General features: G+C 48.5%; 1 protein-coding gene across 1 annotated transcript; it reads right to left on the bottom strand.

Moving 5' to 3' along the window:
• Positions 1 to 738: 738 nt before the first annotated feature.
• On the bottom strand, positions 739 to 15230 carry REELD1 (reeler domain containing 1). The gene is made up of 6 exons (XM_062199066.1): positions 15023 to 15230; positions 9861 to 10083; positions 7404 to 7567; positions 2676 to 2979; positions 2093 to 2156; positions 739 to 1308 (listed from the first exon to the last, which is right to left on the bottom strand). Exons 1-6 carry the CDS (start codon positions 15228 to 15230, stop codon positions 739 to 741), a joined length of 1533 nt encoding a protein of 510 aa, XP_062055050.1.
• Between the last annotated feature and the right edge of the window lie 1096 nt (positions 15231 to 16326).

Genomic DNA, 16326 nt, shown 5'->3' on the forward strand with positions numbered 1-16326 from the left:
AATGGATGGGAGGTCTCAGCTCCATTGCACCTGATGAAGAGGCTGGCTTACCCACTCTGGCGTTCATGGCCATGTGCTGCACATGTGTTTTCCTAAAGAGGCGCTCAATCAAGCGCTCTAAAACTTTCCTTAGTTTGGATCAATTTCCATGGTGGATTTTCCAGGCTGCTGAGTTTCCAAGAAGCCCACGTATGCTTGTATTCACCCAGTCAACTGAATCAGACCTCCAGCCAGCTTTGAACTCTAGTTTTGAAAAGAAAACCAAGGGAGGCAAAGTGAAGCCTCTCATTCTTTTTTCTTGCAAGAGACTTAAACTTCACATTACATTTTTTTCAAAAGTTAGAGGAGGTGAGGCAGAGACACCAAGGAGGGGCAGAATTTGTATTTCTGCAGGTTCCTTAAGGCAACAGAGGAAGCTTCTGGGCCACAGGAGTCTAGTTAATGAGCAGGTAATACAATATTCATTGTGTTGAGTTTAACTCTTCAAACAGAACGTCTAATTGCAAAAAGAAAAAAAGGAGCGAAATTACAGATGTTAAGACAACAAAGCTCGGGAAGCACTCCCTCTGTTGATAGAACTGTTCTCTCGCTGCTTCCTCCACTGACTGCTGCTGTCGTGGGGGCACCGCCAGTCCCCATCCTCATCAAGGATTCTCATTACCTCCGCGGGATCTAAGGAGGCACTGAGAGGTAGGACAGCCTTCTCGGGGGACTCTTGGTACCCACAGATGGAGCAATCTACTTGTATTCTGCTTGAACCAAAACAAAACTGTTCTCCCCAATCTTCCTGACATACACGGTCTCACCACCATCACTCCCAGCAACAGCGTCAGTGGTTGGCTCCCTCAAGGACACTTGGGTCCGCTTGTGGCGGTACTGGGTGTGCAGGTAGCAAATTCCCGCAGCCAGGGCCATGCCCAGGGTGGCTGCCAGGCAGAGCAGGATTCCCAGCTGGGGAGTCCTGAGCTGGATCCCCAAAGGGCCACTGGCTCCCTCTAGCCCAACCTCGGGTCTTAGGTTGGTCTTCCTAGGGGAGTCCAGGCCAATCTCTCCCTTGTTCTCTCTGACTCTGGGCTCCTTATGCTCCAACTGAGGCAAGAAGCTGGCAGAGAGCATGGATGCCTCTGACTGGCCCTCAACAGCAGGTGCCCTGGAAGTGCTGGAGGTGTGGAAAAGGGGGGTTGGGTTGGTCATTGCAGCCAGTTTCCCAGTGAATGCTTCAGAGGACCAGAGGCACTGAGGGTGGGTGAGAGCAACACTGTACGGAAGCGGCCTTGTCACGGTCATATTAGAGGCCTCTGTCTTGTCCTAGAAAAGCAAAGGAAAAATCTGCCACTAAACTTTGCAGCTAATTTGTGTTCTTTAAAGACTCCCAGACAGCAGCTGAAAATCCAGCCTCCTGTCTGCTCTTAAAAGAGCTCACAGCAAAATGCCCACGTAGATAAATATGCACTTGTTATTGATGGGGATGGAATGACAAATGGCAACCTCATGAGGAGCATGGAGGCCAGTTACCAGAACAAACTCAGGGTCCTTTAAGAGATATCTAAACTAACATAGGTGATTGTGTCGTCTGCAAAAACTGAAAGCTTTGAATGTGTCTTTTTATGGCAAGATCCATGAGAGAGAGACCATTTAATCTTACTGTAGTTTCCAATACATTTAAGTAAGGATATTATACCATTTTTTTATTTTGTGTTCCTTCTAAGATTCAAAGGAATAGTAAATCAGTGGGCATGTATATTTCATATTGATCTAACCTCCGGGACCATACGTGGTGTTTTGAGGCCCACATTATGATGGAGGGGTGGAGGAGGAGAGAAGAAAGGAATTATTACCCAAGGCTAAGTGGGAAAATAAATCACTAAAACCATCAATTTCTACAATTGCCAATAATTTCAGAGATACTGCATATAATGGAAAGGCTGGTATTGATCACTAAAAAGACATGGTGTGTATATCATGCTTTTACCTTCTACTCTCTGACTTTGGCTACTAGTCCAATAGCTCTTATCACCCAGCCTGGAACTCCCCACTTTGCTGAGGTAAAAAATGGCCAACCTCAACCTCCATTTATAACTCAGGCTCTTACCTGTTTCTCCACGTCCAAGGAAAGGCAAGTGTCCAAGGAACCAAAGCTTTGATCGTCCTCAGTCCTGATGGGAAGAATGGAAGGAATGACAGGGGGTCACTAAAAAGCAATGTTTCCTAGCACTACTGTGTCTTCTGATGAAACCATTTCTTTGGAAAAGCCCCTGATTTTGGAGTCAAGAGTCACAGGGCAGGTGTGTGTATGTGTGGGGGGATGGTAAGTGAAGATACTAGCAAAGAATTATCAAATGCCAGGATTTATTATTTTATAGGAAATATTTATCTGTATACAATCATGTTATTATCATGGTATCAACATTTTTAAAATATTGAAACATTTTATTTTATGTATAGCAATAACTGGGAGACCTCACCCAGTGCAGAAGAGTAGACTTTCCCTGGGTTGATTATGATACCCAGCCCTTCTGACCAGTAGCCCTCTAATAATCAAGGTATTTCACACACTTAACAATAAATATGATTGAGATCTTTCTCTTTCTTTTTTGTCAGACTCCAAATCAGGCACCCCAGTGTTTAGCCTAGCCCCACCATCCACACTGAATGGCCCACTCCATCAACATTACCCATGGTAGGTGCTCAGGCTAGAAGCAAAATCCTCTGAGGAGAATCTCCTAAGGTCCACAAGCCTCTGCAGCCTATGGATATCCAGGGATGGTTCTAGGAGTGGGATGCTGTCCCTGCGGAGTTTCTGGCCATCGCTGCTTGCAGGAGCTGTGTGTGGAGATGGTTGGGACTGAGTCTCTGCATTCCTGGTCACCCAACTGCTGGCAGGAACAAGATCTAGATTCTCTTCTTCTGCAGTTCCAGTAAGGGCAGCAGCAAAGACATCTGCGTGCTGATGGGGAAGAGTGATGGGGGCACTGGGAGCTAAGCAGAGACCCAAAGACACAAAGAGAGAGTGAGCCATGTTTGCTGAATGGATAGACAAAGAACTGCAACAACAGGTAAGCAGTGGAAACTCTAATGTCCCTTAAGCTTTGACTATTAAGTGTGAGGCACTCAAAATTGTCCACACAATGACGTTCTGCCCAGATGTGACTTTTCACACCTTTCAGGTGTTAAGTCCCTGACCCTTCAGTGCATTCTTAACAGTGTTATCCAAGGAATATAGAAACTACCATGATCACTCTCTGAGTGTTTGTTTTGTGTGTGTGTGTGTTTACCTCTGCCAAAAACTACTTCCAGCCACAAACAACAACAACAAAAATGTGGAATCCCACAGATTGGAATTTTTTTTAAAAGCCCTAGGTCTTTCTTGCCATGCACTAAAACTTTCCTGGATGATATAACGACTGCTACAGGCAGAGATAAGGTTGCTGCCCTCCACAGCCCTCCATCATCTGATGTCCCGTCTGTGACTGGCTAACATGACAGCTCAGAGCATTAGACATGGCAGCACGCAGGGCAGCTACAAATGCAAGTGAGAGAGTCAGTGTATTGTCTGGTTGGGCGCTCTACTCTGCTAATTTCTAAGTCTGGGTAAATCCTGCCGGCTGGTTAGTTTCTTCACTTGCAAACTGAAGTCCCTCTGGGTGCCCATGAGGTGGAGTTTTTGAGGAAGTGAAGTGAAATCAGAGTAGAAGCATTGGAGCACAGTGCCTGGCACACACACAACATGCACTTGAGGTTTACCATGGTCATGATGTGGATGACGACGATGGTGTTGGAGAAAATTGATTGCAGGAGTTTCTCTGATCGGCCTACAATTGGACTGGACTGAACTTTTTTTTTTTTTGGACAGGTAGAGTTATAGACAGTGAGAGAGAGACAGAGAGAAAAGTCTTCCTTCCGTTGGTTCACTCTCCAAATGGCTGCTATGGCAGGTGCTGCACCGATCCGAAGCCAGGAGCCAGGTGCTTCTTCCTGGTCTCCCATGCGGGTGTAGGGCCTAAGCACTTGGGCCATCCTCCACTGCCCTCCTGGGCCACAGCAGAGAGCTGCACTAGAAGAGGAGCAACTGGGACTAGAACCTGGTGCTCACATGGGATGCCGGTGCCGCAGGTGGAGGATTAACCAAGTGAGCCACAGCGCCGGCCCCCCTGGACTGAACTTTTTTATGGAGGAAATGGGGAGTTCCATGTTGATCCAACGTCTTTGTTGCTCAAAAACACTGATGTGACAGCCTAACCCAGACACACAAATCATGGCAAACAGCTAAATTTTTATCTATCTATCTATCTATCTATTTATTTGAAAGAATGAGAGAGAGAGAGAGAGAAAGAGAGAGAGAGAATGACAGACAAAAAAAGTTCTCATCCATTGGTTCACTCTTTAAATGCTTGCAACAGTTGGAACTCGGTCCAGCTGAGCTGGGAGCTGGAAGCTTAGTCAGGTCTCCCACGTGGACAGTAGGAACATGTACTTAAGACATCAGCATAGGACCAGCACTGTGGCACAGCAGGTTGAGCAGCCATCTACAGTGCCAGCATCTGAAATGGGTACCAGTTTGAGTCCCTGCTGCTCCATTTCTGACCCAGCTCCCTGCTAATGTGCCTGGGAAAGTAGTAGAGGATAATCACAGTCCTTGGGCCCCTGCACCCATGTGGGAGATCTAAATGAAGCTCCTAATTCCTGGTTTTGGTCTGGCCCAGCCCTGGCCATTTCAGCCATTGGCCGGGGGAGGGGGTAAACCAGCGGATGGAAGATCTCTTTCTCTCTCTCTCTCTCTCTCTCTCTGTTTCTCTTTCTCTCTCTGTAACTCTGATTTTGAAATAAATCTTTATTTTAATAAAAGGATGTATCCATCTATGCATTTAAAAATAAAGACATCACCACTGCCTCTCAAGATCCACGTTTGCAGAAAGCTGCGGTCAGGAGTCAGAGCCGGGTACCAAACCCGGGCACTCTGAAATGAGAAATGGGCTCTTCACCACCAAATACCTGCCCCAAACTGACCGTTTTAAGTAATTCCTGCCCTAACTGAGTGCATTCGGATATCTCCTGCAGACCCACTGTGTGCTTGACTTTGTTTGTGGTGGTTACTGGGATGCAGAAGTGATGAGATTTGTAATTGTGGTCCCTTATCTCAAAATAGAGGCGGGAAGGCCCTAATATGCCCGACCCTATAAATGAGACTATAAGCTTTAATATCAGAGCTAAGGAAGCAAGTATACTTGCTGCTACGATCTGAAAGTAGCTTGCACATCCATACACTGAAACCTAATCTGCAGAGCAACAGAATTAAGAAGTAGGACCTTGGGCCAGTGCCGTGGCTCACTTAGTTAATCCTCCACCTGCAGTGCCGGCATCCCATATGGGTGCCAGATTCTAGTCCCGGTTGCTCCTCTTCCAGTCCAGCTCTCTGCTGTGGCCTGGGAGGGCAGTGGAGGATGGCCCAAGTGCTTGGGTCCCTGCACCCACATGGGAGACCAGGAGGAGGCACCTGGCTCCTGGCTTCAGATTGGTGCAGCGCCGGCCATAGCAGCCATTTGGGGAGTGAACCAATGGAAGAAAGACCTTTCTCTCTGTCTCTCTCACTGCTAGCTCTATCTGTCATATAAAAATAAAAATAAATAAATAAATAAAAAGAAGTAGGGTCTTTAGGAGGTAGTTAGGTATGAAAGCAGCACGCTCAGAAACAGGATCCAAGTCCTGATAAAAGAGGTGTGAGGGAGTGCACCTCCCCCTCCCACCATGTGAGGACAAGGAGAAGGCTGAGAGGGGCTGGTCCTGCCCTGACATTGAACCTGCTGCTGCCTTAACCTCGGGCTCCTCAGCCTGAGAATTGTGAGCCATCCATTTCCATTGCATGTAAATTACCCAGCCTAAAGGATTTTGCTCCAACAGCCCAAACACACTGAGACATTCTCCCACAAAGAAGCATGAGGAAAACTTTCACAGGGGAGATATTTGAGCTGCACCTTGAAGGCACACAGACCACCATGAGCCACAGTCTAGGGCGAGGAAGTGTCCTGGGGAAAGCTTACAGACATCAAAGGAGACAGCGTCTAAGCGTCCTAAGGGTCTTTTGGGGAGATTAGTTAAAAAACACCATGTACTACTGTCCTGACTTTGAAAATTTTTCATTTACATTTGCCTAACGAAGACTTCTTACAGTTAGGAAATCTATTTCTCTTTGTTATGTGCCCTCTCCCCAGAGCACGCACACACACACACTCTCCCCTTTTGGGTTCACCAGGGTTTACGTGGAGGAAAGTGAGTAGCTGACCCTGTAAGCTGCTCACACGCAGGCATGTATGATATGATGGGGAGCGGGGAGGGAGGGGCGACAAATTTCCCAGCGAGCTCAGGCATTGGAGAGGTCAAAGGTCAACACGATACCGACTTTTATTCATATCCACATTATAAAAAGCATGGTGTTGCTTGGGATTAAATCAACAAACACCTGCTGCGTGTGTGGGGTCTCTCCAGGCCACAGTCCCAGACTCCAAGGTCTTTACTCTGCTTATCAAAGTGCCTAGGAGGAAAGGCTGAATAGGATTATCGGGCAATGGGAGAAAAGAAAGGTTTGGGGCAAAGCAGAGCCGGGGTTGGCCTAGATGTCTCTGTGCCTGGGGCTGAAGGGGTTCTGGTGGGATTCTGGACTCCGCATATTAGCAAGGGATGATGGGATTGAGTGGATTAAGGGTGGGGTCTCTCTGCAGGCTCCAGTGCCTCTGCTCTGAGCACTTAACTAGAAATAAATAACGAAAATGAGTTCCACAGCACCAGGAATTTTCAGGTAGGCCAAACACTCTCCAGCTGGTTAGGATTCCTTTTCCCTTGTTTGCTTTCCTTTTTTGAGATGTTCAAGGGCCAACGGAGTAAAAGTCACGTGGTGAGCCAGGAAAAGTTCTCTTCCACTGAAACACTCCCTTATCTCTGATTCTATTCTGTGACCCAGGCTGCAAAGAGCCATCTTTACAGTAAAAAGAGGCTGAATTTTTATTTAAAAAGGGTGTGTTGTTGGGGGGGATATAGTTTCCCCATTTCTTCTTTGTGTTCCCTGTGTAGCCTCAGGGCATCAAGGAAAATAGCTGAAATACTGCTGACTACAGGGGTAGAAGGTGTGCACTGTGTTTTGATTTTGCAACCCAGCTCCGACTGTCCACCCAGGGCCTCGCTGAACTTGCTAGGTTGAGCCATACAAAGTGTTTCCTGCAATGAACAGAGCACAGTGAGCGCTCCTCCCGCTCACTGCTGAGAGACCACAGCCCCCAGAAGCACAGCAGTCGGTCCAGGCAAGGTAACCCTTGCCCGTTTTGCACGGACAGGAAACTGGCTGTAGTAAGTTACAAGTGAAAACAGACGACTGTAAAAATAATGCTAGCGAACACAGTGGCCACCTGTACCTGCTGCGGTTCCTTCAGTCCCATCTGCCCTCTGCCAGGGGGCTGGCGTCTTAGACCTGAGCTCCACGTGGTCGCCAGAATCAGCTCCGCTCTGTGTGTGCTGAGACACAATCGATGATTCGATCCTTGCCCAGTAAACGAAATAGGACTGGACTATCGATACACTGTGGCAAAAGACAGAGCAAAGTGACTCATAGGTTTATTTCCCCTTAAATAATACCTGGGGCCAGACTAAGAAAGGAAAAACACACTCAAAGTTAAAGGTCAAAGGTCTATGTGAATACAAGAACAGACCTTATTTTAGTATGCTTTGAGTGGCTTCATCCTTTTTTTAAATAAAAATTCAGTAGCTGCAACTCATTAGAAAAGAGAAATACCTCCTGAATAAAGATAGTCACTAAAAATATCACATTTTGGTTAAAAGTTGTCTTCTTGGCCTCAAATTTAAAAAAAAAAATTTATCTTCTATTTATTATTAGTCATTGCTGGCATACTGTTCATTACATCGTCGACTGAAGTTTCCATAATTCTATCACATAGTTCTGTTGTAATTGTGGATTCTACAGAAAATGAGAGCTAAATCAGCTATGTCCTGAAGAAATATTTTGGACACATGATGCCTTTCTTTGGCAAAAAAAAAAAAAAAAAAAAATCCCTTTCACAAGCATTCTGCAATTTTTCCTCCCCCAAATTTCACAGTTAGGGATTATCAGCAAGTATCATTTTTTTTTTCCTCACTGTAAGCATTCAGAAAGCCGAACTAAATATGTGATTAATTTAGCCAAGGTCCCCAGAGACTCAAGTTGCAAGAGAAACGATGGTGCAGGCCTCAACCATGTGGCTTGTGGCCTCAGCTGCTGGTGAGATCGTGGGCAAGGATTCCAGGAGGTGAGAAAGCATAGGGTGAGCTTGGCGGGGGCTGCTAGTCAAGTGACTCAGCTTTGTTTTCTGTCCGATGGAGATCATTATTCCTAAAGGACGCCCCGTGGAGCACGCAGCAACTGTGATGGCATATTCAACAACAGGAACACAGATGCTTCGAGAAACAGAAGTGGCTACAGATTTAAGGACCTTCAACGGCAGATGTCTTCACACAGACTGAGAACCAGCCACGGGCAGAAGTTGGGTTAGCGCAATAGTTAGTCTCTCGTGCATCTGTGATGCCAGTGAGGAGGGAAACCGAAGGTCACCACCTTTCCTGAAATCATACCCATACAGGTGCACAACTGCTTTGTAGGCAATGTAAGTGTTTAAAAAGAATGGCAAAGCAAATGTCACATTCTGAATAATAATGTTGCTCACTTATATAAGGAGGCTTCCAAAAGCTTACGGAGAAATTGATATTAAGTTTATTTTGGTGCAAAATTTTTGAAATCCAGAGCTGACGCTGTGGCCTAGAAGGTAAAGCCTCAGCCTGCAGTGCTAACGTTCCATATGAACGATGGTTTGAGTCCCAGCTGCTCCACTTCTGACCCAACTCCCTGCTAATGTGCTTAGGAAAGCAGTAGAAGATGGCCCAAGTCTTTGGGCCCCTGCACCCACATGGGAGACCCAGAAGAAGCTCCTGGCTCCTGGCTTCTGCCCTCACTGTTGCGGACATCTGGGGAGTGAACTAGAAGACAGAATATCTCTCTTTATCTCTCTCTCTCTCTTTCCTTCTCCATATTTCTGCTTACAAATAAATAAATAAATCTTTAAAATAAAAAAAAAAAAAGAAAGCACACACACCTTTGCCCAGTTCCCCCAGGGAATCCCCACTCTGGGCCCAGGGACCACCACTCCCACATCAAAAATATCTATATATATAAATATAATAAAAATGTTTGAAGCCCATACATTTTTTTTTTCATCATATGCCTTTCCCAGGACTCTCTGAGACCTTCATATGCATGGATTTCGACACTGCTTCAGCAAAATAAATGTATCTTCCGGTGCCATTTTCCACGTAGTTTTGGAAGTGTCCACGTGTAGTGCTCACTGCTCCCAGCACTCTGGCTATTTCTCCCTCACAGAACCCACGAGGCAGGTGCGGTCACCATTCTGCCCATGTGATAGCCAGCCAGCCGAGGCACAGAGAGGTAAGCGGCTTTCCCTGGGCCCAGGGAAGTGTCCGTTTGTCCACCTCTGCCCTCAGTCCTGTCCTCCTATCCCACCATCCACTCTCTTGTCCCTTGATCAGAATTTCCTGCAGGGCTTGGCCGAGTGTCACCTGTGCCCAGGGAGGGAGGGAAGTGACAAGCTTGGATGACAGTCAAGGGCAGAGTCGGGGACGTGGGGGTGCATTGGAGGCAAAGTTGTTTTGGCTGCCCTCTGCCTTCCAATCTAGGCAGCCCTCATGGTGGAGGCGGTTATGAAAGGAGGTGGGGGACTGGGAACGGGAGGGAAGGGAGAGGAGGAGCTCCCCTCTGTTTGAAGCAGGGAGCTCCACTGCTGGGAGATCCTGCCTCACCGTCTTACAGGAATCTGATGTCGCCCACAGGCTGGGCGGGGGCCTTCCACACGAACGAGAGGTTTCTCTTGGGGGACTTGTCAGAGTGGGTGACCGCGTCAGCCTCTTCAAAGCAAGTCATCCGCCTGGAACGAGGAGGGATGAAGACGAACGTGCCGGCCACCTGATGATCAGACACCCTGCGAGCCTGGAGCAGGAAGCCCATGAAGTCACGGCTGCTTCTCACAGTCACTGCAACACAAAACACGCAGCCACGGTGAGCACGCTGGACTTTAGTCCCGTCCGCTGACCTCATACGGGTGTTCTCAAAATGGAAACCGCGTAGAGGGTGCTTGTTGCCACGGTTAAGCCATCACCTGGGCCTCCTGTGTCTCATCTCAGAGTGCCTGGATTTGAGTCCTGGCTCTGCTCCGGATTCTAGCATCCGGCTGATGCTCACCCTGGGAGGCCACAAGTGATGGCTCAAGTAACTGGGAACCTACCACCCATATGGGAGACCCAGATGGAGTGCCTGGTTCCTGGCTTTGGCCCGTCCCAGCCCTGGTTGTTGTGGGCATTTGGGGACTGAACCAGTGGATGGAAGACCTTTGCCTCTCTGCCTTTCAAATAAAATGAAAAGAATAAATAATAAATTCACTCCTTTTCATTCATTGAAAAAAACTAAAAATTGGGGCTGATGTTGTGGTGTAGTGGGTAAAGCCACTGCCTAGGATCCAGCATCCCATATGGGTGCTGGTTTGTGTGTTGGCTGCTCCACTTCCAATCCAGCTCCCTGTTAATGGCCTGAGAAAAGCAGCAGAAGATGGCCCTCGATACCCACAGGGGAGACTTGGATGAAGCTCCTGGCTTCTGGCTTTGGCCCAATGCTGGCTGTTGCAGCCATGGGAATTGAACCAGCAGATTAAAGATTGATCTATCTACCTATCTTTCTTATATATATATATATATATATATATATATATATATATATATATATTTAAATTTTTTTTTTAATTTATGACAGGCAGAGTGGACAGTGAGAGAGAGAGACAGAGAGAAAGGTCTTCCTTTGCCGTTGGTTCACCCTCCTATGGCCGCCGTGGCTGGCGCGCTGCGGCCAGTGCACCGCGCTGATCCAGAGGCAGGAGCCAGGTGCTTCTCCTGGTCTCCCATGGGGTGCAGGGCCCAAGCAGTTGGGCCATCCTCCACTGCACTCCCTGGCCACAGCAGAGAGCTGGCCTGGAAGAGGGGCAACCGGGACAGAATCCGGCGCCCCGACCAGGACTCGAACACGGTGTGCCAGCGCTGCAAGGCGGAGGATTAGCCTGTTGAGCCACGGTGCCGGCTATCTATCTATCTATCTATCTTTATTCTTTCTTTCTTTCTTTTTCTTTTTCTTTTTCTTTTTCTTTCTCTTCTTTCTTTCTCTCTCTCTCTCTCTCTCTCTCTCTCTGTTTTTCTGACTTTAAAATAAAAATAAATAAATATATTTTTAAAAATTTACAATAAGGCCGGCACCGCGGCTCAATAGGCTAATCCTCCGCCTTGTGGCGCCGGCACACCGGGTTCGAGTCCCGGTCAGGGCGCCGGATTCTGTCCCAGTTGTCCCTCTTCCAAGCCAGCTCTCTGCTGTGGCCAGGGAGTGCAGTGGAGGATGGCCCAAGTGCTTGGGCCCTGCACCCCATGGGAGACCAGGAGAAGCACCTGGCTCCTGCCTTCGGATCAGCGTGGTGCGCTGGCTGCAGCGCGCCGGCCGCGGCGGCCATTGGAGGGTGAACCAACGGCAAAGGAAGACCTTTCTGTCTCTCTCTCTCTCATTGTCCATTCTGCCTGTCAAAAAAAAAAAAAAATTACAATAAGGGAGTGCTTTGTGGCACAGTGTTCTAAGCTGTCATTTGGAACACCTGCGTCTGATTTCACAGTGCTGTTTTGAGTCCTACCTACTCCACTTCCAATCTAGTTTCCTGTTTGTGTACCTGGGAAGGCACCAGATGATGACCCAAGTCCTTGGGTCCCTGCCACCTACATGGGAGGCCTAGATAGAGTTCCTGGCTCCTAGGTTTAGCCTCACCCAATCCTGGCCATTGCAGGCATCTGGGGAGTGAGCTAGCAGATGAAAGTGTGACCCTTCCTCCCCAAAAGATGAAAGACACAAACAGAAAATAAAGCAAGTTCAATCATACTATTAATCTTTCAAATTTAGCCAATAATATTTTTTAAATTATTTATTTGAGAGAGAGAGAGACAGAGAGAGGTACAGAGAGCCCCTGTCAATTGGTTCACTCCCCAGATGCCTGCAATGTCTGGGACGAGGCCAGGCCTAAGTCAAGAATGCAACTGGGGTCTCCCATGTGTATGGCAGGTACCCAATTGCTAGTCATCATCACCACCTCCCAGGATCTACACCGAAGATGGGAAGCTGGAAGAGCCGCCAGACCCAGGATTTGAATTCAGCAACTCTGGTATGGGATGTGGGTGTCTAATTAGCAAGGCCCAATGCCCACCTCTAGCATTCTTTTTTTTTTTTTTTTTTTGACAGGCAGAGTTAGACAGTGAGAGAGAGAGAGACAGAGGGAAAGGTCTTCATTCCATTGGTTCACCCCCCAAATGGCTGCTACAGCCGACGTGCTGTGGCCGGCATGCCACGCCGATCCAAAGCCGGGAGCCAGGTGCTTCTCCTGGTCTCCCACGTGGCGCAGGGCCCAAGGGAGCAAGTGGCTAAAATCAGAGCTACACCTTTACAGTCCTACAAAACACACCTTTGTGTCTGATCATTTGATTTGCCAGGCGTTGGAACTTCTATTGAAAAAGCATTCGGGGCCGGCACCATAGCTCACTTGGCTAATCCTCTGCCTGTGGCACTGGCACCCCTGGTTCTAGTCCCGGTCAGGGCACCAGATTCTGTCCCGGTTGCTCCTCTTCCAGCCCAGCTCTCTGCTGTGGCCCGGGAGTGCAGTGGAGGACGGCCCAAGTGCTTGGGCCCTGCACCCCACGGGAGACCAGGAGAAAGCACCTGGCTCCTAGCTTCGGATCAGTGCAGTACGCTGGCCATAGCGGCCATTTAGGGGGGTGAACCAACGGAAGGAAGACCTTTCTCTCTGTCTCTCCCTCTCTCACTGTCTAACTCTGCCTGTCTAAATAAAGAAAGAAAAGAAAAAGCATTCAGACAAATATCCAGAATGATTAAACACCGGGCACTGTGCTGGACACTGAACGCACACCTGAGACTAGAACAGGTTACCTGCACCTTCAAGGGGCTCACAGGTCCCTGCGAGAATACAGCATAGTCACAGCATGCTAACAGCATGACCAGCTCTCGGAACCCAGGCGGCTCTGTCACCATCTCCTATGCCATTGAACCCGTATACTGCCAGCACGCATTTTTTTTAAAGAATTATTTATTTATTTGAAAGTCAGAGTTACACAGAGAGAGAAAGAGAGGGAGGGAGAGAGAGACAGAAAGAGGGAGAAAGAGAGCGCTATTCCATCCACTGGTTCACTCCCCAAGCCAGAGATGCGCTGATCCGAAGCCAGGAGCCAGGAGCTTCCTCTGGGTCTCCTATGCAGGTGCAGGGGCCCAAGGACTTGGGCCATCTTCTGCTGCCCTCCCAGGCCATAGCATAGAGCTGGATCAGAAGTGGAGCAACCGGGGCTCAAACCAGTGCTCATATGGGATGCCGGCACTGCAGGCAGGGACTCTTTTACCTACTACGCCACAGCGCTGGCCCCACCAGCACACATTGTTTATCAACACATATTAATGGAGCAAGAAGACTGGAGCAAATAATAGTGATAGAATGAATTTCCTTTTCACGTATGGCCTCTTATTCTTAGCAAATGAGCTGTTAAATACCCTAAAGGGATAGAGAGAAAGCTGCCGCCTCGCTGGCATCCGCACCTCAGCTACCACAGGGACGCCTGCAGCCTTCCTGGCCGCCCTCCCCAGAGGGCATCGGGGAGCTTGGTCCACAGTGAGCAGGTGTGACTCTGGAGTGTGTGTGCTGGGGGGAGGTGAAAACATCCCTGGGCAAGGAGACCCTGCAGCTAAAAGCACCCCACCCCTCCATGCTTCTGGGGGTTCACTCAGAGGTGATTGTCGCTCAGGGGCCTCAGAGGGTCCCCACAGGAGCAGAGCTCAGATGCCCCCAGCAGTGTCCCACTGGGTCCCACTCCTTACAGACATCTCCCCCTTCCCCAGGTGCCTGCCCCCCCCACCCCATGCTTCCTGCCATCATTTGCCACACAAACCGCCTGGACTCAAGTTCTCTCAGCTTCTATCAGCGCCCAAACTGAAGCAACAGGCAATGTGCTTTTCCTTTTCTTTTCTTTTTTTTAATTTGCATGTTGTCTTTCAATATTTAGTTATTTGAAAGGCAGAACAACAGAAAGAGAAAGAGGGAGAGACAGAAGCAGATCTTCCAACCCCTGGTTTCACTCTCCAAATGGTCACAACAGCTGGGGTTGGGCCAGGCTGAAGCCAGGAGCCAGGAGCTTCTTCCGGGTCTCCCATGTGGGTTCAGGGGCCCAAGCACTTGGGCCACTCTCTTCTGCTTTCCCAAGCCATAGCAGGGAGCTGGATTGGAAGTGGAGCAGCTGGGATTCGAACCAGCACTCTGATATGGAATGCCTATGATGCAACTAGCAGGTGAATTCACTGTGCCACAACACTGGCTCCAAGCAATTCTCTTTTAAAATCTCTAAATAACTTCAGTTTTATTTTACATAAACATTTTTATTGTGTATATTTAATGTTTACAAATTCTGCTTGGATATACATCATATAATCATGATGCAATGATTACTATAATCAAGTCAATTCATATATCCACCATCTAACCAAAGCATCTATCAATAGACAACATTATTTAGTTCTAAATAATGAGAAAAAAGTGTATTTCTCATATACACATACCCTACATAAAGATTATTCTAGGTAACTATGTAAGCATTATCATAACATGTTTTATCTTATGACAATGACTTTTTTAAATAATGTCATCCACGCCCTCTTCTCTTAGACAAATTACTATGGAAAAAGAGGTTGCTATCCCGTGGTTTTCATGACACAAATATTTCAGGCTTGTTTTTTCCAACTTCAGGCCAGGTCGCCCCTGCCTGAGGCAAAGACGCCCTGTAAGATTGCACGGGGATTCCCGGTTCCTCAGTTTCTCAAAGTCTCTCCCACACATACCTGGAACCTCGTCCCCTGGAGAGTAGGAGGACCTGCCAGTGTGGATGGTGACGTGCGGGCTCCCGGAGCGCTGAGGCGGGGCTCCAATGTGTTGGGGATGCATGTCCTCACAGGCCCCCGCGCTGGCGCCGTGGGAGAAGGCGGATGAGCTGGAAGCGAGGCAGAGGGTGGTACAAGCCCAGCCTGCGAGGGCGACCAGGACCCTCATCCTGTGCTTTCCTGAATGGTGACAAACAACAGTCTCAATCCAGGAGCTTTTCAAGAACAGAGATGGGGTCAGTGTTGTGGTGCAGCAGGTTAAGCCACCTCCTACGACACTAGCATCCCAGGGGCCACTCCATTTCCAATCCGACTCCCTGCAAATGTGCCTGGGAAAGCAGCAGCAGATGGCCCAAGTGCTTGGGTCTTGCAACCCACGTGGAAGACCTGGGTGGAAATCCGGCCTCCTGGCTTCAGCCTGGCACAGCCCCAACAGCACCAACACAATCATTTGGGAAGTAAACCAGCAGATGGAAGACCTCTCTCTCTCTCTCTCTCTCTCTCCTCTGCCTCCTCTCTATCACTCTTTCTTTCTTTCTGCCTTCCTGCTTTCCTTCCTTCCTTCCTTCCTTCTTTTCTTCCTTCCTCCCTTCCTTCCTTCCTTCCTTCCTTCCTTCCTTCCTTCCTTCCTTCCTTCCTTCTTTAAGATTTATTTGAAAGGCAGAGTGACAGGCAGGCAGAGGCAGAGAGACAGAGAGAAGTCTTCCATTTGCTGGTTCACTCCCCAGATGGCCGCAACAGCCGGAGCTGCGCCGAGCCAGGAGCCAAGAGCTTCTTCTGGGTCTCCCACATGGGTGCAGGGGCCCAAGCACTTGGGCCATCTTCCACTACTTTCCCAGGCCATAGTCAAGAGCTGGATCGGAAGTGGTGCAGCCGGGACTTGAACCAGCACCCATATGGGATGTCGGCACTAAAGGCAGCAGCCTTACCCGCTACACCACAGCACTGGCCCCCACTCCACCTTTCTAATAAATATTTTTTTAAAAGAAAAGACACGAAGTCTTTTTGATGGGATTGGCCCACATCCCACCCAATCTGTCTTTGTGGCTGAGATTCTCTTGGTGCTATCTATCTCTTCAGATCGGAAGTACCCAAAGTCAGGACAAAAAGACATACCCACTTATGGAGTGTTTCCTTTGTAAACACTTTATTCATTTCAAGCTATTGACTTGTATTGTATTTGACATGCAGAGAAGCAGAGAGAGACTGTCTGTTGTTCAGATGGCTACAACAGCCAGGGCTGGGCCAGGCCGGTGCCAGGAGCC

Source organism: Lepus europaeus, chromosome 8 (assembly GCF_033115175.1).
Source record: "Lepus europaeus isolate LE1 chromosome 8, mLepTim1.pri, whole genome shotgun sequence".
Lineage (NCBI taxonomy): Eukaryota > Metazoa > Chordata > Mammalia > Lagomorpha > Leporidae > Lepus > Lepus europaeus.